The following is a 24,727-nucleotide window of genomic DNA, read 5'->3' as shown; positions in this document are numbered from 1 at the left end:
ATACCGCCTCCTCATGCTGCTGCCAAGTCCAGAGTCTGTCATGGTCCCTGTACGGCCTCCCATTGCTGCTGTCTCCATCGCCACACTCTGCTGCCATGTGCCACTTTCAGGTCTCTTCACACTGCTGGTGTGTTAAATTTTTTGACATAGGGTGCTGCAAGATAACGGGCCTCACATAGCTGCTGCCAGTCCCCTAATCAGCCATGGGCCCCTATACCGCCTCCTCCTGCTGCTGCCAGGTCCAGAGTCTCTCATGCCATGTGCCACTTTCAGGTCTCTTCACACTGCTGGTGTGTTAAATTTTTTGACATAGGGTGCAGGCAGATTACGGGCCTCACATAGCTGCTGCCAGGCCCCTAATCTGCCATGGGCCCCTATATACCGCCTCCTCCTGCTGCTGCCAGGTCCAGAGTCTCTCATGGGTCCCTGTACGGCCTCCCATTGCTGCTGTCTCCATCGCCACACTCTGCTGCCATGTGCCACTTTCAGGTCTCTTCACACTGCTGGTGTGTTAAATTTTTTGACATAGGGTGCAGGCAGATTACGGGCCTCACATAGCTGCTGCCAGGCCCCTAATCTGCCATGGGCCCCTATATACCACCTCCTCCTGCTGCTGCCAGGTCCAGAGTCTCTCATGGGTCCCTGTACGGCCTCCCATTGCTGCTGTCTCCATCGCCACACTCTGCTGCCATGTGCCACTTTCAGGTCTCTTCACACTGCTGGTGTGTTAAATTTTTTGACATAGGGTGCTGCAAGATAACGGGCCTCACATAGCTGCTGCCAGGCCCCTAATCTGCCATGGGCCCCTATATACCGCCTCCTCATGCTGCTGCCAAGTCCAGAGTCTGTCATGGTCCCTGTACGGCCTCCCATTGCTGCTGTCTCCATCGCCACACTCTGCTGCCATGTGCCACTTTCAGGTCTCTTCACACTGCTGGTGTGTTAAATTTTTTGACATAGGGTGCAGGCAGATTACGGGCCTCACATAGCTGCTGCCAGGCCCCTAATCTGCCATGGGCCCCTATATACCGCCTCCTCCTGCTGCTGCCAGGTCCAGAGTCTCTCATGGGTCCCTGTACGGCCTCCCATTGCTGCTGTCTCCATCGCCACACTCTGCTGCCATGTGCCACTTTCAGGTCTCTTCACACTGCTGGTGTGTTAAATTTTTTGACATAGGGTGCAGGCAGATTACGGGCCTCACATAGCTGCTGCCAGGCCCCTAATCTGCCATGGGCCCCTATATACCACCTCCTCCTGCTGCTGCCAGGTCCAGAGTCTCTCATGGGTCCCTGTACGGCCTCCCATTGCTGCTGTCTCCATCGCCACACTCTGCTGCCATGTGCCACTTTCAGGTCTCTTCACACTGCTGGTGTGTTAAATTTTTTGACATAGGGTGCTGCAAGATAACGGGCCTCACATAGCTGCTGCCAGGCCCCTAATCTGCCATGGGCCCCTATATACCGCCTCCTCATGCTGCTGCCAAGTCCAGAGTCTGTCATGGTCCCTGTACGGCCTCCCATTGCTGCTGTCTCCATCGCCACACTCTGCTGCCATGTGCCACTTTCAGGTCTCTTCACACTGCTGGTGTGTTAAATTTTTTGACATAGGGTGCTGCAAGATAACGGGCCTCACATAGCTGCTGCCAGTCCCCTAATCAGCCATGGGCCCCTATACCGCCTCCTCCTGCTGCTGCCAGGTCCAGAGTCTCTCATGCCATGTGCCACTTTCAGGTCTCTTCACACTGCTGGTGTGTTAAATTTTTTGACATAGGGTGCTGCAAGATAACGGGCCTCACATAGCTGCTGCCAGGCCCCTAATCTGCCATGGGCCCCTATATACCGCCTCCTCATGCTGCTGCCAAGTCCAGAGTCTGTCATGGTCCCTGTACGGCCTCCCATTGCTGCTGTCTCCATCGCCACACTCTGCTGCCATGTGCCACTTTCAGGTCTCTTCACACTGCTGGTGTGTTAAATTTTTTGACATAGGGTGCAGGCAGATTACGGGCCTCACATAGCTGCTGCCAGGCCCCTAATCTGCCATGGGCCCCTATATACCGCCTCCTCATGCTGCTGCCAAGTCTAGAGTCTGTCATGGGTCCCTGTACGGCCTCCCATTGCTGCTGTCTCCATCGCCACACTCTGCTGCCATGTGCCACTTTCAGGTCTCTTCACACTGCTGGTGTGTTAAATTTTTTGACATAGGGTGCAGGCAGATTACGGGCCTCACATAGCTGCTGCCAGGCCCCTAATCTGCCATGGGCCCCTATATACCGCCTCCTCCTGCTGCTGCCAGGTCCAGAGTCTCTCATGGGTCCCTGTACGGCCTCCCATTGCTGCTGTCTCCATCGCCACACTCTGCTGCCATGTGCCACTTTCAGGTCTCTTCACACTGCTGGTGTGTTAAATTTTTTGACATAGGGTGCAGGCAGATTACGGGCCTCACATAGCTGCTGCCAGGCCCCTAATCTGCCATGGGCCCCTATATACCACCTCCTCCTGCTGCTGCCAGGTCCAGAGTCTCTCATGGGTCCCTGTACGGCCTCCCATTGCTGCTGTCTCCATCGCCACACTCTGCTGCCATGTGCCACTTTCAGGTCTCTTCACACTGCTGGTGTGTTAAATTTTTTGACATAGGGTGCTGCAAGATAACGGGCCTCACATAGCTGCTGCCAGGCCCCTAATCTGCCATGGGCCCCTATATACCGCCTCCTCATGCTGCTGCCAAGTCCAGAGTCTGTCATGGTCCCTGTACGGCCTCCCATTGCTGCTGTCTCCATCGCCACACTCTGCTGCCATGTGCCACTTTCAGGTCTCTTCACACTGCTGGTGTGTTAAATTTTTTGACATAGGGTGCAGGCAGATTACGGGCCTCACATAGCTGCTGCCAGGCCCCTAATCTGCCATGGGCCCCTATATACCGCCTCCTCCTGCTGCTGCCAGGTCCAGAGTCTCTCATGGGTCCCTGTACGGCCTCCCATTGCTGCTGTCTCCATCGCCACACTCTGCTGCCATGTGCCACTTTCAGGTCTCTTCACACTGCTGGTGTGTTAAATTTTTTGACATAGGGTGCAGGCAGATTACGGGCCTCACATAGCTGCTGCCAGGCCCCTAATCTGCCATGGGCCCCTATATACCACCTCCTCCTGCTGCTGCCAGGTCCAGAGTCTCTCATGGGTCCCTGTACGGCCTCCCATTGCTGCTGTCTCCATCGCCACACTCTGCTGCCATGTGCCACTTTCAGGTCTCTTCACACTGCTGGTGTGTTAAATTTTTTGACATAGGGTGCTGCAAGATAACGGGCCTCACATAGCTGCTGCCAGGCCCCTAATCTGCCATGGGCCCCTATATACCGCCTCCTCATGCTGCTGCCAAGTCCAGAGTCTGTCATGGTCCCTGTACGGCCTCCCATTGCTGCTGTCTCCATCGCCACACTCTGCTGCCATGTGCCACTTTCAGGTCTCTTCACACTGCTGGTGTGTTAAATTTTTTGACATAGGGTGCAGGCAGATTACGGGCCTCACATAGCTGCTGCCAGGCCCCTAATCTGCCATGGGCCCCTATATACCGCCTCCTCCTGCTGCTGCCAGGTCCAGAGTCTCTCATGGGTCCCTGTACGGCCTCCCATTGCTGCTGTCTCCATCGCCACACTCTGCTGCCATGTGCCACTTTCAGGTCTCTTCACACTGCTGGTGTGTTAAATTTTTTGACATAGGGTGCTGCAAGATAACGGGCCTCACATAGCTGCTGCCAGGCCCCTAATCTGCCATGGGCCCCTATATACCGCCTCCTCATGCTGCTGCCAAGTCCAGAGTCTGTCATGGTCCCTGTACGGCCTCCCATTGCTGCTGTCTCCATCGCCACACTCTGCTGCCATGTGCCACTTTCAGGTCTCTTCACACTGCTGGTGTGTTAAATTTTTTGACATAGGGTGCAGGCAGATTACGGGCCTCACATAGCTGCTGCCAGGCCCCTAATCTGCCATGGGCCCCTATATACCGCCTCCTCATGCTGCTGCCAAGTCTAGAGTCTGTCATGGGTCCCTGTACGGCCTCCCATTGCTGCTGTCTCCATCGCCACACTCTGCTGCCATGTGCCACTTTCAGGTCTCTTCACACTGCTGGTGTGTTAAATTTTTTGACATAGGGTGCTGCAAGATAACGGGCCTCACATAGCTGCTGCCAGGCCCCTAATCTGCCATGGGCCCCTATATACCGCCTCCTCATGCTGCTGCCAAGTCCAGAGTCTGTCATGGTCCCTGTACGGCCTCCCATTGCTGCTGTCTCCATCGCCACACTCTGCTGCCATGTGCCACTTTCAGGTCTCTTCACACTGCTGGTGTGTTAAATTTTTTGACATAGGGTGCAGGCAGATTACGGGCCTCACATAGCTGCTGCCAGGCCCCTAATCTGCCATGGGCCCCTATATACCGCCTCCTCATGCTGCTGCCAAGTCCAGAGTCTGTCATGGTCCCTGTACGGCCTCCCATTGCTGCTGTCTCCATCGCCACACTCTGCTGCCATGTGCCACTTTCAGGTCTCTTCACACTGCTGGTGTGTTAAATTTTTTGACATAGGGTGCAGGCAGATTACGGGCCTCACATAGCTGCTGCCAGGCCCCTAATCTGCCATGGGCCCCTATATACCACCTCCTCCTGCTGCTGCCAGGTCCAGAGTCTCTCATGGGTCCCTGTACGGCCTCCCATTGCTGCTGTCTCCATCGCCACACTCTGCTGCCATGTGCCACTTTCAGGTCTCTTCACACTGCTGGTGTGTTAAATTTTTTGACATAGGGTGCTGCAAGATAACGGGCCTCACATAGCTGCTGCCAGGCCCCTAATCTGCCATGGGCCCCTATATACCGCCTCCTCATGCTGCTGCCAAGTCCAGAGTCTGTCATGGTCCCTGTACGGCCTCCCATTGCTGCTGTCTCCATCGCCACACTCTGCTGCCATGTGCCACTTTCAGGTCTCTTCACACTGCTGGTGTGTTAAATTTTTTGACATAGGGTGCAGGCAGATTACGGGCCTCACATAGCTGCTGCCAGGCCCCTAATCTGCCATGGGCCCCTATATACCGCCTCCTCCTGCTGCTGCCAGGTCCAGAGTCTCTCATGGGTCCCTGTACGGCCTCCCATTGCTGCTGTCTCCATCGCCACACTCTGCTGCCATGTGCCACTTTCAGGTCTCTTCACACTGCTGGTGTGTTAAATTTTTTGACATAGGGTGCTGCAAGATAACGGGCCTCACATAGCTGCTGCCAGGCCCCTAATCTGCCATGGGCCCCTATATACCGCCTCCTCATGCTGCTGCCAAGTCCAGAGTCTGTCATGGTCCCTGTACGGCCTCCCATTGCTGCTGTCTCCATCGCCACACTCTGCTGCCATGTGCCACTTTCAGGTCTCTTCACACTGCTGGTGTGTTAAATTTTTTGACATAGGGTGCAGGCAGATTACGGGCCTCACATAGCTGCTGCCAGGCCCCTAATCTGCCATGGGCCCCTATATACCGCCTCCTCCTGCTGCTGCCAGGTCCAGAGTCTCTCATGGGTCCCTGTACGGCCTCCCATTGCTGCTGTCTCCATCGCCACACTCTGCTGCCATGTGCCACTTTCAGGTCTCTTCACACTGCTGGTGTGTTAAATTTTTTGACATAGGGTGCTGCAAGATAACGGGCCTCACATAGCTGCTGCCAGGCCCCTAATCTGCCATGGGCCCCTATATACCGCCTCCTCATGCTGCTGCCAAGTCCAGAGTCTGTCATGGTCCCTGTACGGCCTCCCATTGCTGCTGTCTCCATCGCCACACTCTGCTGCCATGTGCCACTTTCAGGTCTCTTCACACTGCTGGTGTGTTAAATTTTTTGACATAGGGTGCAGGCAGATTACGGGCCTCACATAGCTGCTGCCAGGCCCCTAATCTGCCATGGGCCCCTATATACCGCCTCCTCATGCTGCTGCCAAGTCTAGAGTCTGTCATGGGTCCCTGTACGGCCTCCCATTGCTGCTGTCTCCATCGCCACACTCTGCTGCCATGTGCCACTTTCAGGTCTCTTCACACTGCTGGTGTGTTAAATTTTTTGACATAGGGTGCTGCAAGATAACGGGCCTCACATAGCTGCTGCCAGGCCCCTAATCTGCCATGGGCCCCTATATACCGCCTCCTCATGCTGCTGCCAAGTCCAGAGTCTGTCATGGTCCCTGTACGGCCTCCCATTGCTGCTGTCTCCATCGCCACACTCTGCTGCCATGTGCCACTTTCAGGTCTCTTCACACTGCTGGTGTGTTAAATTTTTTGACATAGGGTGCAGGCAGATTACGGGCCTCACATAGCTGCTGCCAGGCCCCTAATCTGCCATGGGCCCCTATATACCGCCTCCTCATGCTGCTGCCAAGTCCAGAGTCTGTCATGGTCCCTGTACGGCCTCCCATTGCTGCTGTCTCCATCGCCACACTCTGCTGCCATGTGCCACTTTCAGGTCTCTTCACACTGCTGGTGTGTTAAATTTTTTGACATAGGGTGCAGGCAGATTACGGGCCTCACATAGCTGCTGCCAGGCCCCTAATCTGCCATGGGCCCCTATATACCACCTCCTCCTGCTGCTGCCAGGTCCAGAGTCTCTCATGGGTCCCTGTACGGCCTCCCATTGCTGCTGTCTCCATCGCCACACTCTGCTGCCATGTGCCACTTTCAGGTCTCTTCACACTGCTGGTGTGTTAAATTTTTTGACATAGGGTGCTGCAAGATAACGGGCCTCACATAGCTGCTGCCAGGCCCCTAATCTGCCATGGGCCCCTATATACCGCCTCCTCATGCTGCTGCCAAGTCCAGAGTCTGTCATGGTCCCTGTACGGCCTCCCATTGCTGCTGTCTCCATCGCCACACTCTGCTGCCATGTGCCACTTTCAGGTCTCTTCACACTGCTGGTGTGTTAAATTTTTTGACATAGGGTGCTGCAAGATAACGGGCCTCACATAGCTGCTGCCAGGCCCCTAATCAGCCATGGGCCCCTATACCGCCTCCTCCTGCTGCTGCCAGGTCCAGAGTCTCTCATGCCATGTGCCACTTTCAGGTCTCTTCACACTGCTGGTGTGTTTAATTTTTTGACATAGGGTGCAGGCAGATTACGGGCCTCACATAGCTGCTGCCAGGCCCCTAATCTGCCATGGGCCCCTATATACCGCCTCCTCATGCTGCTGCCAAGTCTAGAGTCTCTCATGGGTCCCTGTACGGCCTCCCATTGCTGCTGTCTCCATCGCCACACTCTGCTGCCATGTGCCACTTTCAGGTCTCTTCACACTGCTGGTGTGTTAAATTTTTTGACATAGGGTGCTGGCAGATTACGGGCCTCCTATAGCTGCTGCCAGGCCCCTAATCTGCCGTAGGCCCCTATATACCGCCTCCTCATGCTGCTGCCAGGTCCAGAGTCTCTCATGGGTCCCTGTACGGCCTCCCATTGCTGCTGTCTCCATCGCCACACTCTGCCATGTGCCACTTTCAGGTCTCCTCACACTGCTGGTGTGTTCCATTTTTTGTCATAGGGTGCTGGCAGATTATGGGCCTCCCATAACTGCTGCCAGGCCCCTAATCTGCCATGGGCCCCTATACCGACTCCTCATGCTGTGACGTTGCAACAAGGTGGAATTCAACCCTACATATGTTAGACCGCCTTTACGAACAGCAAAAGGCCATCACAGATTTCCTGATGTTAAAAGCAGATAAAGGTACTCCCTGTGTAACTTAGATGTCAGCCATTGGCAGCTCATGCGTGACACCTGCGCTTGCTCAGGCCCTTTGAGGAGGCCACGCTATTCGTGAGTCGGCAGGACTATGGGATGAACGACGTCATTCCTCTGTTGCACGTCCTGGAACAAATGCTGTTAACAATGGCTGGTCAGGGTGCGGTAGACGTGGCGCACAGATCTCAACGCCACATGGCCCCTGTGGGGGCAGGACTGGAAGAAGAGGAGGAGGTAGAGGAGGACATTGGTGCTCAGGAATTATTGAGTGAAATGGGTGGTTTTTCCACTCAGCGGACAGGAGTGGAGGAGCAGGAGCATCTGGTAGAGGAGGAGGAAGAGGAGACAGAGGACCTAGACGCACCGTGGCAGTATGCTGTGGAGATGGAGGCAGGGAGTCCCTCGCATTCCTTGGCACAAATGGCCCATAGCATGCTCGGTTGCTTGCGTAGCGACAGCCGAATAATAACCATCAGACAGAGGGATGACTTTTGGCTGTCCACCTTGTTGGACCCTCGCTACCGTTCAAAAATGGTGGCCTTTTTCACACCTGCTGAGAGGGAGGCCAAAATAACGTACTATAAAAAACACCTATGTAGTCAGCTGGTCTCTGCCTGTCTGCGCCAACGTCCATCCTCAGACACTGTGGGCCCTGTGCGCTCGTGTTCCGCTGCCATGGCAGCAGGGGAGGGGTGGGGTGGTAGGAGCAGTGGCAGCTCCACCAGCAGCGGCTGCCTCAGTCTGCAGTCGATGATGAGTAGCTTTCTTCACCAGCGCAGTGAGGAAACTACTAACCAGCCGCAGCAGCAGCAGCAGCATCAGGTGGACCTGGAGCAGGACCTCAAACAACAGGCTTAGGCCTACTTGGACAGCACCCTGCCAACCGAGGTAGACAATCCCCTTGACTACTGGGCAACGAAACTTGACCTTTGGCCCCAACTAGCTGAATTTGCCCTTGAAAGGCTGTCATGCCCGGCCAGTAGCGTGGCATCGGAGCGCGTGTTTAGTGCGGCAGGAGGTATTGCAACTCCGCGGAGGACACGACTGTCCACCCAAAGTGTGGAGAGACTCACGTTTGTGAAAATGAATCAGGCGTGGATTAGTCTGGATTTCAAACCACCAGTTCCTGACACAACTGACTAAATCCGCCATGAATCATGCCCCAAACATGTGCCACTTTCAGGTCTCCTCACACTGCTGGTGTGTTCCATTTTTTGTCATAGGGTGCTGGCAGATTACGGGCCTCCCATAGCTGCTGCCAGGCCCCTAATCTGCCATGGGCCCCTATACCGCCTCCTCATGCTGCTGCCAAGTCCAGAGTCTCTCATGGGTCCCTGTACGGCCTCCCATTGCTGCTGCCTCCATCGCCACACTCTGCCATGTGCCACTTTCAGGTCTCCTCACACTGCTGGTGTGTTCCATTTTTTGTCATAGGGTGCTGGCAGATTACGGGCCTCCCATAGCTGCTGCCAGGCCCCTAATCTGCCATGGGCCCCTATACCGCCTCCTCATGCTGCTGCCAGGTCCAGAGTCTCTCATGGGTCCCTGTACGGCCTCCCATTGCTGCTGTCTCCATCGCCACACTCTGCCATGTGCCACTTTCAGGTCTCCTCACACTGCTGGTGGGTTCCATTTTTTGTCATAGGGTGCTGGCAGATTACGGGCCTCCCATAGCTGCTGCCAGGCCCGTAATCTGCCATGGGCCCCCGTACCGACTCCTCATGCTGCTGCCAGGCCCGTAATCTGTCATGGGCCACTGTTGTCGCTTGTTGGCATATTCCGCTCGTTCAGATGCTCCTTCTCCTGCTACTCCTCTTCACGGATTCCGTCAGCAGTCTTTCTTGGAATCCGTTTCCAAGAGACAACAGTTTGCGAGCACGCACCCGACGGTGCAGAAGCTGAACGTCCTCCTGTCCAAGTTGCTGCTGCCAGGCTCGTAATCTGTCATGCGCCCCTGTACCGCCTCCTCATGCTGCTGCCAGGTCCAGAGTGTGTCATGGGCCCCCGTACCGACTCCTCATGCTGCTGCCAGGCCCGTAATCTGTCATGGGCCCCTGTACCGCCTCCCCATGCTGCTGCCAGGTCCAGAGTGTGTCATGGGTCCCTGTACGGCCTCCCATTGCTGCTGCCAGGCCCGTAATCTGCCATGGGCCCCTGTACCGACTCCTCATGCTGCTGCCAGGCCCGTAATCTGTCATGGGCCCCTGTACCGCCTCCTCATGCTGCTGCCAGGTCCAGAGTGTGTCATGGGTCCCTGTACGGCCTCCCATTGCTGCTGTCTCTATCGCCACACTCTGCCATGTGCCACTTTCAGGTCTCCTCACACTGCTGGTGGTTTCCATTTTTGTCATAGGGTGCTGTATGGCCTCCCATTGCTGCTGCCTCCACCGCCACACTGTGGCTCCACACTCTGGTTTTGGCCCCGTGACTGCCCAAATGAGTGAAGTGTGCGGTGATTCTAAGATCGACGGCACTCATCTGCATGTCATACTGACTGACAGTATTATTTCTCTTCCCCAGCAGACTCCAAGGGCATTTAAATTAAAGGTACAGTGTTCTGCACTAATATTAAGTCTCTCTGAAGCCTAGAAACACCCTTTTTTAAGTTAAATTCACAGCGAATTTATTCGACTCGAATCGAATATTGTCCACGAATTCGCCGAATCAGTCGAATCGAATTTTTCATTTCTTCGCTCATCTCTAATTGTTATCTCTGTTAATTAAGCCCAATTGCCCCAAACAATTAAAATCTACCTTGTGGCTCTTCGGTGTAACAATATACATCATAGGTTTCCTGTGGATCCCTTTCTCCATATGTCCTAACACCAGGCAGGTTATTTCTGTCCCCATAGCAACCAGGCCTGGGAGTTTTTATTGGATACCTGCAGAAGAGATAAATGTATAATAATGAATTTTAAGATGAACATTTATTATCCCCTTTACGCAGCACACTTTTGTTAGATTACAATCTATTCATTTAGTTTAACCTCTCAGTTTTCTTACTATACCCATTTTATAAGGAAAGTTCTATATACATCTATAGGGACCTTTAACTAGCCATAATTTACCATCCCCTAGACACTCTAGTTAAAGAATTCAGTACAAAATTGCACTACTAAAGTATAATCTGTTAATTTTGAGAAACTTTCAATTCAGAAATAATCTATAGCTATACAGAGTCATTATATTGCTTTCAGAAATGTTCACTGCAAGATTATGCAAAGCTTGAGCTGACAAAATGGCTTGGGGCAAACACACTTGAAAGCTTTTTCTTACTTGCAGGCATAACTTTTTCCAACATCTAGTCAAATTGTAATTGGCATAAATGATGGTAAACTTGTCTCATGCTGAGTTACAACAATTTGAAAAACGGTAAATGCCTAACTCCAACCGAATGTGATTTGGATAGAATAGGGATGACTATAAATTTGTGGTCAGTTTTTATTTCTGCCTGTGACAGAAAGGCCAGACAGCAATAAAAGCTTTGTCAGAACGTTTTTTTCCTCTACTGAAAATGTAGTTTTGTCTTTGTAGCCAGTGGAGAAATTTTCCTGACCAAATGCTAGGAACCAGACATCTATAATAACCTACAGGCTCTAACCCTTCCCCCGTATCAAAAATAATTTGGCCAGGAGTTGAGGCTTTTTGAGGCAACAGTAAGGGCGAATTCACACTTCTCATCCTTGAAATCGTAGAGCAGCCAAAGCGATTTACTGTTCTGTCCACTCTGCATTGCTGGCTGCGCTAAGGGGCAGTGAGCCAATGTGGAGAGAGCAGGTGGTGGGGCTCAGCCACGGCTCTATGCGTCCTACGGATGCATTGAGCAGGGCTCGGGAGCGAGCATGCATCAGTGCCCCCATAGCATGGTCAAGGAGGAGGAGCCAGGAGCGCCAGTGGGGGTCCAAGAAGAAGAGGGTAGGGGCTGCTCTGTGCAAAACCACTGCACAGAGTAGGTAAGTATGACAAGTTTTTCATTAAAAAAAACTAACCTTTAATATCACTTTAGTAATAGCCTACATATCCCCCTTATGTACAGATTGTCTTTAATGCTTTGCAAAGTTTTCAATACTTCATTAAGTAATGATAGATTAACATTTATGAAACCCACCTGGCAAATTAGGTGCTGCAAATATACTGTATATGCATATATGTTTGCTGCATATACACTATGGGGCTGATTTACTAAAACTGGAGGGTGCAAAATCTGTTGCAGCTGTGCACGGTAGCCAATCAGCTTCTAACTTCAGCTTGTTCAATTAAGCTTTGACAATATAAACACTGGAAGATGATTAGTGTCTATGCAGAGCTGCACCAGTTTTTGTACTCTCCAGTTTTAGTAAGTCAAACCCTATATATAAACATACATATATTTATATATTTTTACAAAATGATCAAAGTTCGGTTCCTGCAATATGAGAACTATAAATTATGTATCTAAGCAAAAAAAATAAAAAATTGGCACTGGGTACATTGGAAACACTTCATATTGGACTCAGCGGATAGCTCAAAACCTTGCAGAAGAAGAACAGGACAAGTCAGGTAGCTAGTAATATTTAAATATTATTAAAATGCTCTGCCTGCAATATAAAATTGCTCAGAAAGGTAAAACCAGTCCATAAAATGATCTTGTGTCTGTGATGAAAGGCAGACATCTGCTGGTTTACAGTTCTTGGCCAAATATCACTTAGGCATGTCAGAATACTTGTCCCAATCATTGTTCTTTTCCTCCAAGATAAGCGACATTGGCAGTGTCTGCCTGCACCACTCACCTCCTCCCCTCTGCACTGACATAAATTAGGTTGGCTCGTTTCATGTTTTCGGATCCTTCAGAATTCTGCGGTCAGCCAAAGAGTACAGCAACTTTGTAAAGATCAAGTCTGTGCTTTTATTACATGGGTGAATAGTTCTTATAAAATTAAATCAGAAAATAATCTTAGAGAATTTATAGTATTTCTTGGGTAACCTTTCAATATATATAGTTATATCAATAATTCCTGAAAAATTATTAAAATGTCCACAGCTGATGGTAAAATGTGTAAAAATTAAGCCCCTGTTCACACTGCTGCAACGTATCATGCGACTTGCGACACATAAAGTCCCATTACAAGACAGAACACCTTCATCTCAATGGGTGCCATCTTAATAAATGTGACTCAAGCTGCAGCGAAAAAAAAAAAAAAGTTCCTGCACTATTTTTCTTTGACTTTGGTGAGACTTGAGTGCAATAGACTGCAATGGTAATGTGTTTCTAAAGGTTTTTTTTACCTCCATGCTTTCTATGCATGAAGATGAAAAACCTTCAGTGTGCAGCTCCCTTATTCCTTACCCAAGCCTGATCTCCATCCAGCAATGTGCATGAGAGCAGCAGCTCTCCCAGGTCTCTCTCTTCTCAATGGCTGAAACATTGGCTCCCGCTGCTGTCAATCACAGCCAGTGTGAAGGGAGCGGGGGCAGGACTAAGCCATGCTCTGTGTGTCCAATAGACACACAGAGGTGGCTGGGGATCAAGCACACATTTGTGCCCTTAGAGCAAGTAGCTTGCTCTGGGGACATTGGGTGAAGGGAAGGGGTCAGAAATGCTGGCGGGGGACTTGAGAAGTGGAGGATCAGGGCTGTTCTGTGCAAAACCATTGCACAGTGAAAATTAAATTATTTTAGTAAATATAAACTGCTAAATACATTTATGATCAGAGTATATAGCAGTCTTGTGACTTCTATCAGTGTCTGGCCAAGCAATGGTTAAAACTTGTAGGAGGAGTTTTCATTCTCCTCTGATTGTCCTATGAGGTTGCATGACCCCTGACCTTCTGTCTGAACAGTGCTGATTGGCCCTGTGCTGATCAAATGCACCCTCCCCCCCCAAAAAAGAGCAACAACTATCTAGCAATACACACCAAACAGAGCATGTGCAGACTTGCCACTGCTGCTCCGTACTATCAGCAGATGGATTGGGGACTGTGGAAAAAGGGGAGAATCAGAGAAGACAGGATCAAACAGCCTTTTTGCACAATGCGTAGGATTAACCCCTTAGGTTCCACAGTGAATATAACAACCCTGTTTTACTGCATATACAGATGGATTTTACTGTTGTGGGTTTAGTAACACTTTAAAGAATACACTAGTATAATCTCTCAACCCCCAGCCTGCTGAATGGACAGTAAAAAAGCAGTAAGATACCAATGAGGTTATCTCTCTGCTCACTCTGTTCTCTCCTCCTGTCAGCTTATTCCTTGTAAACATAAAGTATTTGCATGCAGCACAATTGATCAGTTCTTAATGCTGCTCCTCACTTAGTCTGAGTCCGGCTGTACTGGGGATTGCAAGAGAGTGATACCAAGTCAAATTTAAACTAGTTATATTTAAGAAACATACATGAAATCATGTATTAATAAATACACAGTTTGGATTATTTATGTATGTTATATTTGCCTGGATTTTCCATAACACCTAACTAAAACCCACCAACATAACTTAGACCATTATCTTGTAAGTCACCTGACAGTTCGATCAGACAGCCATCCTGCATCACAGTTGTCCAAGCCATCCTCAAACGCAGCCTGCAGCTGTTCTGGAGATGCAATGACACCAGAGTTCTCCTTACAGGATCGCACAGCATCAGGGAAAGTCAGTGCGTACCGATTACTTGCCGCTCGGTAATGAAAGACCAGACCTAGAGTAGAGAAGTAAATCTTTTTCATTTTTGTCTCCTTTAAAGATAACATATAAAGATAACATTGGATCTCAGCATGCACAGATATCTCTTTTACAACCTGCTTGCTTTTAAACAAGTACCTTATGCCAAAAGTTTCAAGTTTGCAGAGAAAAAAATAATGATGACATTGGCAGGTTTGTTACCATGTATCAGGAGTAGAGATGAGCGAATTATTCAAAAATTCGGTTCGGCTGATTCGCCGAATTCGCCGAATAAATTTGCTTCGAGCCGAATATATTCGCTGCGAATTTAACTTATAAAAAGGGTGTTTCTAGGCTTCAGAGAGCCTTTATATTAGTGCAGAACACTGTACCTTTAATTTAAATGCCCTTGGAGTCTGCTGGGGAAGAGAAATAATACTGTCAGTCAGTATGACATGCAGATGAGTGCCGTCGATCTTAGAATCACCGCACACTTCACTCATTTGGGCAGTCACGGGGCCAAAACCAGAGTGTGGAGCCACAGTGTGGCGGTGGAGGCAGCAGCAATGGGAGGCCATACAGCACCCTATGACAAAATGGAACCCACCAGCAGTGTGAGGAGACCTGAAAGTGGCACATGGCAGAGTGTGGCGATGGAGACAGCAGCAATGGGAGGCCGTACAGGGACCCATGAGACACTCTGGACCTGGCAGCAGCATTAGGAGGCGGTACAGGGGCCCATGACAGATTACGGGCCTGGCAGCAGCATGAGGAGTCGGTACGGGGGCCCATGGCAGATTACGGGCCTGGCAGCAGCATGAGGAGGCGGTACAGGGGCCCATGGCAGAGTGGCGGAGCGTAAGCAGCTAAAATTGAAGGCCATACAGAGGCCTATGTTAAAAAGTCCCCCCAGCAGCAGCGTGGGGAGACGACTATCAAGAGTCCAATGGCAGAGTGGCGGAGCAGAAGCAGCTTCAATTGAAGGCCATACACAGGCCTAGGTTTAAAAGTCCCTCACAGTTAATTCCAATAACGAACTCTACTCCTCCGTGCAATCTACTTACGAGACCCTGGGCAGATCTGGGTCCAATTTGTGGTAGAGACTGGTTTTGTTCAGCCATGCTTGAGCGAGTAATAACAGGTCTGTGCTGCCCTTTGGTGTCTGGCTTAATGCGCACAACACTGAACGTCCCAGCGTTTGTCAACGATTTGCCGTTAAGGGATGCAAACCCGCTGAACCACGTTCATGAGGAGCCGGTACAGGGGGCCAAAAAATATTACCGCCAGCCGGCGTGTAAATGGATTTAACTCTTTGAACGTACAATAGTGGTTGTGAAGCAGAAAGTCAGTTTATTTAGCACAATCGGTCAATTGCAGCTTGCCGTTGGCTGGAAACTGTACGTTTATGTCACTGGAATGCACTAATCACCCAAAAAATATTACCACCACCCGGCGTGTAAATGGATCTAACTCTTTGAACGTACAATAGTGGTTGTGAAGCAGAAAGTCAGTTTATTTTGCACAATCGGCAAACTGCAGCACCAACTGTGCACGACAGCCACCAAAAAAAAAAAGGGTGTATGTCACTTTAAATTTTCGATTCTTTGATAGCTGTGGCCCTAAGTAACGATTCTGTGTCCCTGAGTAACGATTCTGTGTCCTTGAGTAACGATTCTGTGTCCCTGAGTAACGATTCTGTGTCCCTGAGTAACGATTCTGTGGCCCTAAAGTCTCTGTGGCCCTAACTCTGTCCCTTAATACACACAGGTCTGTCTCTCTTGAATGACCGTAGGCTAATGGAGAATTCTAAGATGGCCGCGATTTATAGCTCCACCATTACACAGTGCTGGCTGGCTGCTGATTGGCTAATGCGATCACATGTCATGAATGCAGTATGGGTCAGCGCGCCTTGTCTGCGCGCCTTCCCAGAGATCCCCGCCCCATCTTCTCTGTCCATTTTCTCCGTCGCCACACATGTCGCCGCCATTTTTGGGAAAATTCGATTCGTGCATCCGAAGTTTGCTAATCTTCGGATTCGTCGCGAATCGAATTTTTCCAAATCTTCGGAACGAATTCCACTTCGTCATGTTCGATTCGCTCATCTCTAATCAGGAGAGTACAAAGAGAAATCTGAAAGAATTTCACTTGTAAGTCTCTTTGAAGCTTGCATAAAGACATCTTAGGATTCATATACGCAGACACTTGTTTAGTGCATGTGGTATGTTCATTTTAAGTTGTGATCATTGTAGTTGAAAGCGCTATAAAATAGAGATTAATGAACACTATAACCAATGGAACCAATGTACACAATGACTATTTCATGACTGCTTGTTGAATTTATTGTCTGCCAAGCTTTGGGAAAGATATTAGAGCATACTGATATCTAAAGTGACATAGTGATTGCAGTTTAAAAGCAGTAGTTAACTTCAAAACATATTACAGCTTATCAATTTTTAAAAGTGGTGGTTGTATTAGTTTTAGGATTTTTTTCCTTTACTTTCACCTGATGATCTGGCCTGTAACACATTTCTTGTCTTAGGGTGTCTCCACTCTGGATAGAGAGCATCGGAGACACCTTATGACAGCAGCATTGTCAGTCTGGGGAGAGGGTAGTGTTTAATGCACTAGCAGATTTAGATGCAGGTGACTAACAAATTAAAACCAAACTCCAGCTCATTTTTTTTTACAAATTATACCAAGTTGTTTGTTTTTTTTAGATAAAAGTTTTACATAAATGAAATGTCGGCGTTAAATGGTTTGTCCCAACTCTCTAACTGCCACTTTTGCTTGACAGATTGATTTGTTAGAGAAAGTTGAAAACTAGCAAAAATAAAGCATAAAAACTCAAAACATACTATTGCAGCCACCGCATCTAAGAATTGGTACGCTTCAATAAAATTTCTTTTTTGGAGGTGTATTACTTCTTATTTGTGTGAACATTTTGTATGAATCTATTATTTAACCATGCACCATAACCATTTCTACCAATAATATATGTGTTGCTTTCATGTTGGTTATCATTGGTGATATGCAACTCCCAGCAAGAGGAGAGAAAAGCATTGCCTTCCCATCAAACATATTTCTTGATATTTAAATAGCTGGGTCAGGGGTGGACTGACAACTCATGGGGCCCCCGGGCAATAGGGGATCATGGGGCCCCTGTGTCCTTGCCCAAACTCAAAAAAGTCTATGAAAAAGGTACCAGGGGCATCTCATGGGGCACCCTACTGACCCCGGCCCTCGGGCAGTGCCCAAGTTTCCAAATGGTCAGTCCGCCCCTGAGCTGGGTGTCATGTGTATCCCTGTGCCTTTAAGGAGTGTTGGGCTTCCTCCAGGCACACCTGCCCTTAACCTATCCATTGATATATGTGCTCCCACTGTGGAGGTTCTGGAAATTTTAGAGTTAGGACTGCAGTATACAGAGGCCCCTTGACGCGGGACTGCGACTTACGCATGTATTTGCAAATGTTTGCAAACAAAACTCTCTGTTTTTAATGCAAACAGACAGGGCCAAATTGTTTTTCATTTTTTTGCAGGTTGGCTGGTAAGTGTTGCTGGGAAATCCCTTGCTTGTTGTGGGATAGCACGGTGGCTAAGTGGTTAGCACTTCCACCTGACAATACTAGGATTGTTGGTTCAAATCCCAACTAAGACACCACCTACCTGGAGTTTGCATGTTCTCCCTGTGCCTACATAGGTTTCCTCCCACACTCCAAAAGACATGCTGGTAGGTAAATTGGCCCTAGTATGTGTATGTATGAATGTGAGTTAGGGACCTTAGACTACACGCCCCTTGAGGGTTAGGGACTGATGTGGATGTACAATATATATGTAAAGCACTGCATAAATTGACAGTGCTATATATGTACCTGAAATAAATATTTAAATCGAATAACCTACACCATAGAAGGGATCTTCCAGTGCAATAATTGCTTATAGCATTCTAGTGTACCCTGTGGCTGAGAAGAGCTGGTATGATCAGCAGATTCGTGACAGAAGCTGCTGAAGGGAGTTGATTTAGTGCTAAGTGTTACTTTATGGATTGTCAAGTTATTGTTATGATCAGAAATTAGAGAGTTAACTTACAGTCTTAAGGGGACAAAATCAAATAAAGAGGGTTAAGCTACCCAGGGAGGAAACAGACAGCAATAAAAAATTGATAGGGGTTGTAAACCTTCCCTGCTCTGTCCACAACTTAAAAAAAAAATGTTTTGGCTATAAATAAAATATATTGCCATAAACTGTTTAGGAGATTGTGACAAGACAGGATTGCTTTGATTTACTGAGAGAATACAGGTTGTTGACTTAGCAAAGTATATGTTTACTTTTCATGAATAGTCACTGCACATAAGTGGACCATACATGGATCAAAATTCAGCAGGGAGCAGCCAAATTTGATCCATGTATGGGCAGGCCAGTTGTACAGAAGTCGATCTACAGATCGACTTCTGTACAACCAGCCTGTCAGGTTTTTCCCAAACAATCAGTGCCACTATTTATAGCTGGCAGCAGTGATCTTTGTAATCTGACAGCAAAGGAGTCTCCCCACTGTCAGAACACAATAGCACTGCGGATATTATTCCCCCCTCCACACTGAATGTGTAGATGGGGGTGTCAGCTAATTTTTTTACATTCAACCCGCTGGTTGAACAATAAAAATGATTAATGAATGGCCAGCTTTAGTAGATGAGATGAAGCTGCATTCACTTTAATCAACAAATCATGTGCTAGCAAATATAGTATTTTTTCAACTCTCCTTGCACATGATTGGGTTCATGAATGTGGTTCAAAATAAATCTGGTGCAATTAATACATTCCTCTTACTTTGTATATTGAACATACAGATTTCAAAGTGAACATTCATGTTAGTAATCAACCCCAATGTCTTTAGGGAATTCAGAAGCTTTACTCTGGCCTGATTAGGTTGATGAAAATGTTATAGAGAAGTTGGCTACAGCCAATTATTTGCTGCAAAAAAGGCAGGCCATAGACGGGTCGTTTATCGGCTGAATTTTCGTCCGCAAGAAAAATCGGCCAATATTCACGCTGTTAGTGGGGCCAGCCCGTCAGCCGTTTTTCGCGGATCTGCTCATTTATTTTTATCGGTCATGCTGGAAAATCCGCAAAAAATGGCCGTTTTTGTGGACATTGGTGGCAGCATCGGCAACTGGGCCGACCGATTTTTCGCTTATCGGACGAGTCTATGGCCTGCCTTAGTTTAAGGGACTCTGGTTACTGTTTGGAGTAGCTATGTGTTGGAGGAGCTCTGTGTTGTGATGAATAGTGAGAGTGGTCAGGCTTGGGTTTGGTTCCATAGTACTTGAACCCCACTGAACTGTATGGGGGCCAAAACTTGTATTTTTTAAAGGCCAATTATGTTGTAGTATGTTGCACATGGACGGTTAAACCAGATGAACTGAAGCAGAGCTGCATGCAGCTATTCACTTATATGCAAGGCGCTACATAGCATCTACTTTTTGCTATAAAACATATCCAGTAAAAAAAAATAAAAAATCTAATCTCTTCATAAATTTAGACCAAAGTGTATTCTACTACATGTCTTTGCTAAAAAAAAATCCTAATACATGTAAATTAATTGGTTTATGTGAAAGTTATAGCATCTACAAATGGCGGTATAGATACTGGGATTTTTATTTAAATTTTTTCTATACTAGTAATGGCGGTGATCAGCGACTGCAGGACTGCGGCGAGCAGTCTGACACTGGTTGGGAACTGACTAACTGCCATTGACATCCCAATGACACTAATACAGTGATCAGTGCTAATAAAAAGCACCGACACTGTACCAATGACACTGGGCAGGAAGGGGTTAATATCTGGGGCAATCAAAGGGTTAACTGTGTGCTGTTTTACATAATGTGCTGTGTGTGTTTTACTAGGGAAACATGCTGCTGTGTATTTCTCTGCTGTGCAGAGAAATACATAGTAGCATGTGCTTGCTGGCAGGAGAGAGACCTGTGTTTACACACAGGTCTCTTCCCTGTCAGTTTTGCTCAGCGATCGCCGGGTGCCAGCAGGGAATCTCCAGCCAGTACCGGTGATTGACATCTGTAGCCACCCCTACCTGGAAATGCAAATCATGTGTATATATATATATATATATATATATATGTGTGATTTTGCATAGCCCTGCCGCCCTGTAGCAGTACTTCTACTATAGGGCAGCAGGTAAGCAGTTAAGGTTGCCTACCCTGCTGTAGAGGGAACAATGTCAAGTTGCTCCCCTTATGTGAAATATTCACTGAGCGCACTGTTCTGGTCACTTCATGTCATAAAACCACAACCTCATCAATCACAAATTTATACATGTTTGGTAAAAACAGAAGTGTCTGTCAACCTGTTTTGAAGGCACATACATTTCATGTATCAGTTTTGTAATATTATTCTGTAATATTATTGTTGTTGTGATAAATGCCACATAAAGCAATTTACTTTGATCCTGCACAAGAGAATGTTCTAATGTAAGGTACTCTCTGTATTTGCTGTAATCTTTATTTCTCCTTCCAGATTCCTGCTGAGGATTGAAATCAATGAAATATACCTCTTGTGTGCAACACACAGCAACATCTCAGAAAAATGAAAAAAAAAAAAAAAAATAATAATGTGCTTGATCATTTTCAGTTTACCCGCTGAGTCTGTCAGTCTGGCTTGCTGCACTGCAAAAAGGTGAGCGGTGGGACTAGTTCTTGACTGTGCAGCACTGCTTCTTGTCATTTCAGTAAGCATTGCTTCCATTTTACCAGAGTTTAGCCACATAAACATGAAAACACTTTAGAGGAGAGCTACTTTATTATCTCTCTCTCCCTTTCATTCGAAACTGGTGAATGAAAGGGTCATTCGATATTTGTAGATGGAAGGGTCACAACTGGCACCCTGCATTCTTGTCAACACACAGATTTGTTTTAATTTTGGAATTATTTTGAATCTTGGTAAACCTCTGTAAATCAGTGCTACTTTTGACTTGATGAACACAGTGTATATCTCAGAAACTTGCAATGGAAAATGAGTTGTAAGAGCAAAAAAAAAAACAAAGATCATATTCAACATGCAACTGCTTTTTCTTCAAGTGTACTAATACAGCAGCTTTAGGGCCATATTTTGGACCATGGAGGGCACTTCGTGTTTAGTGGCCCCTCATACACAAGAATTAAAACACAATGAATGTCATCTGAGCTGTAAGACAAATTACAAACAACATATTGATGCTTTTATGTACTCTTTTGTTTCCAAAGATAACAATGACTAACTCAGCAATTTACACAACAAAATTAAATTCTGAACCAATCAATTAAAAATGTTTAAGTTTATCCAAGCTAAGTATAGAAAGTTTTACCATCTTATTGCTATAGCTACAAAAAGTCTTTCTTTGTACACTTGGCATTTGAAAAATATGTAATGCACTCCTCAGACTGTATCATCTTTAGAACACTGCTCTCTACATCCAGTAGGCACAGAGCACGTAGACTTTGATGGGTCATCATGGTTCTCAGATAATTCTTTATTAGTGCCAATCTGATGAATGATCTCTCTCCTTAACACCTAGTTACTATCATGCTTAAATATATTCTAAGAGCTACATTAACACTTTGACAGATATCAGGGAGTCCTTCATAATGGAGTAAAAACACCTGTTGAGATGGAGGGAGATCTGAGCTTAGCAAATAGAGAGAGGAGGAAAGCACGATTTAACTGTAATATAAAATGTATTTATTGGAGTGAAAGACAATTGGCAACTTACACAAACATTTAAAAGAACTCACTGATCAAGTTAGTGTTTCTGGAGGAAATCTTCATTATAGCAGGACACGCTGGTACAAGCAAACACAGTAGGTGGGCCATTGGTCCAGCTTGTGTCATACCTTGGGATCCCCATGGAAGTTGGAAATCACTGTAGTAGGTATCACAACTTCCATGCCCATTGGCGACACAAGGGATGGTTCACTCTACCGTTCAGGGAACATGTTGCATTTTCTCAATTAATGCAAAGCGCTCTCTGATTGGACAAGGTGGAGAGGTGGGGCGGTGATGTCTCACTATCCACTTCATGCAATTAGGAAATACTTTACATAGTTACATAGTTAGTCTGGCTGAAAATAGACAAAAGTCCATCCAGTTCAACCATTTAAAAAAAAAAAAGTTATAATCTTATACCCACAGTTGATCCAGAGGAAGGCAAAAAACCCCAGCAAAGCATGATCCAATTTGCTCCTGCTGGGAAATAAATTCCTTCCTGATCCCCCGAGAGGCAATCGGATATTCCCTGGATCAACTTTACCTAAAAATGTTAGTATCCAGTTATATTCTGTGTATCTAAGAAAGAATCCAGGCCTTTTCTGAAGAAATCCACTGAGCTGGCCAGAACCAACTCTTGAGGCAGTCTATTCCACAATTTAACAGCTCACACTGTGTAGAAACCTTTCCGTGTTTGGAGATTAAATTTCTTTTCCTCCAGATGTAAAGAGTGCCCCCTTGTCCTCTGTGATGACCTCAGGGTGAATAGCTCTACACCGATTTCACTATATGAACCACTGATGTATACATGTTGATCATATTCCCCCTTAATCTCCTCTTCTCAAGAGAGAATAAATTCAGTTCCTCTAATCTTTCCTCATAGCTGAGCTCCTCCATGCCTCGTATCAGTTTGGTTGCCCTTCTCTGTACTTTCTCCAGTTCCCCAATGTTCTTTTTGTGAATTGGTGCCCAAAGCTAGTGGAGATCACTGCAGTAGTTGTGGCTACTACAGTGATTTCCAACTTCCACAAGGATCCCAGGGTATGGCATAAGCGGGACCAATGCAACTGTACAAAAACTGAATTACTGCATCCCCTGGAACTCTCTACCTCAATCTGTCCAGCTATCTCTTACTCTGGCCACCTTTAGGCCATCCCTGAAAACTCATCTCAGAGAAGCCTATTGCCTCCAACTAACAACTGAACTTTTAACTCTTTCATCAGGTCATCCCCCACAGTTATTACCTTTTATACCAATTGCCCCACCTTATTAGATTGTAAGCTCTTATGAGCAGGGCCCTCTTAACCCTCCTGTGTTTTACTATATTGTAACCACTCCCTTTAGATTGTAAAGGGCTGTGCAAACTGTTGGCGCTATATAAATCCTGTATAATAATAATAATAATAACTGAAGCATCACATTGATGAGCTCATCTCTCTGTCACTCTACCCTCTCCTATCACCATGCCCCTTATACTACAGCGCAACTGATTGGCTATTTGTGCTACTTTTCCCTGTTACAGTCTGAGCTCTGCTATACAGAGACTGCAAAAGATTCACACTGCTTGAAAAAAAAAAAAAATGCATTTAAGAGTGCATGAATGAATATGCAGCTGCACTTATTTGCGCCTTTTATTTCTGCCTGGAGTTCAGGTTTTAGCAGCCCTGCACTTTTGAAGGCTGTTAAAAGACTGCGACTGGTATTTGTTTCTAGAAAGGATGGGCAGCTTGGAAGAAAGTGGCAACAGAAAGTCAAGAGAAAAGGATACTTCAAATGATAGATGTGTGCCAAGGAGACATTTCCAAGTGCACTAGAATGCAGATAAGTAACCCAGGACCGCTGATAGCTGTTGTACTGTTATTCTTTTACAAAGCAAAGTGTATATTTAAAGCTAGATTTGAGCATCAAGGCAGCACATTTTCTGAAGCACTAGGCTCTTGTCATCTGCAAAGCCACTTTATTGCTATAGGCCCACAGCTGCACGAACCATCAAACAGCATGAACTGTTATTTCTCAGTAAACCATGACTAACGCTACTGATGTTAACGCATGGCGCTTGTCCATTTGTTCTGCATTGGAATAAAGATGGCTAAAATGGAGCCAGATGCTCTATTAGCATACACTGTAATGAGCAAGCATGAGCGAGCATACAAACGGCTGGAAATAAATAATAAAACAATCGTATCGTACAGTACATGTGTAAATAAACCTGTATGACCTACTGCAAACGCTGCATGTAACAGTCTGGAGCAATTCTGCAGATTTGCATAATTGCTATTAATTACTAGAGTAAGCAAGCTGTGAAAGCTGCAGACATTAAGAATGAGAGAGCGACAACACAAAGAACAGGGCAAGGAATGAGAAGGGGGCCAAAAACATATAGAGGTGATGAGAGCAGATGGCAGGGAGAATGCTGGTTTGAAATAAAAAAGGAAGATGGGCACGTGGAGCCAGGATTCAGAAATGTGCAATTCCATCTGCTTTCAGGATAACAACCTCTAAATGGAATTCTCTGTGTTTGATCATATCAAGGAAAGTATAGCTGAAAAGGGAAGGGAAGTGCTTGTTTGTAGAAATGCTAGTAAATAAGAGCTATGGCAGAGGGAATAT

General features: G+C 47.1%; 1 protein-coding gene across 2 annotated transcripts in view; it reads right to left on the bottom strand.

Moving 5' to 3' along the window:
• The window catches only part of NCAN (neurocan), a 305,419-nt gene that overhangs the window by 143,254 nt on the left and 137,438 nt on the right, over nt 1-24,727 (bottom strand). For both annotated transcript variants that reach the window (XM_089670821.1, XM_089670822.1), the window contains 2 exons: nt 14,228-14,402; nt 10,487-10,614 (listed from right to left, as the gene is read on the bottom strand). In XM_089670821.1, the coding sequence (XP_089526947.1) occupies nt 10,487-10,614; nt 14,228-14,402 (303 nt within the window). The remainder of the gene's footprint in view (nt 1-10,486; nt 10,615-14,227; nt 14,403-24,727) is intronic.

This window comes from Staurois parvus, unplaced genomic scaffold, assembly GCF_062004578.1.
Source record: "Staurois parvus isolate SC_StPar_1 unplaced genomic scaffold, SC_StPar_1.0 ptg000096l, whole genome shotgun sequence".
NCBI classification, from domain to species: domain Eukaryota; kingdom Metazoa; phylum Chordata; class Amphibia; order Anura; family Ranidae; genus Staurois; species Staurois parvus.
The sequence above is the reverse complement of the archived record's forward strand: the minus strand, read 5'-3'. Positions and strand labels throughout refer to the sequence as shown.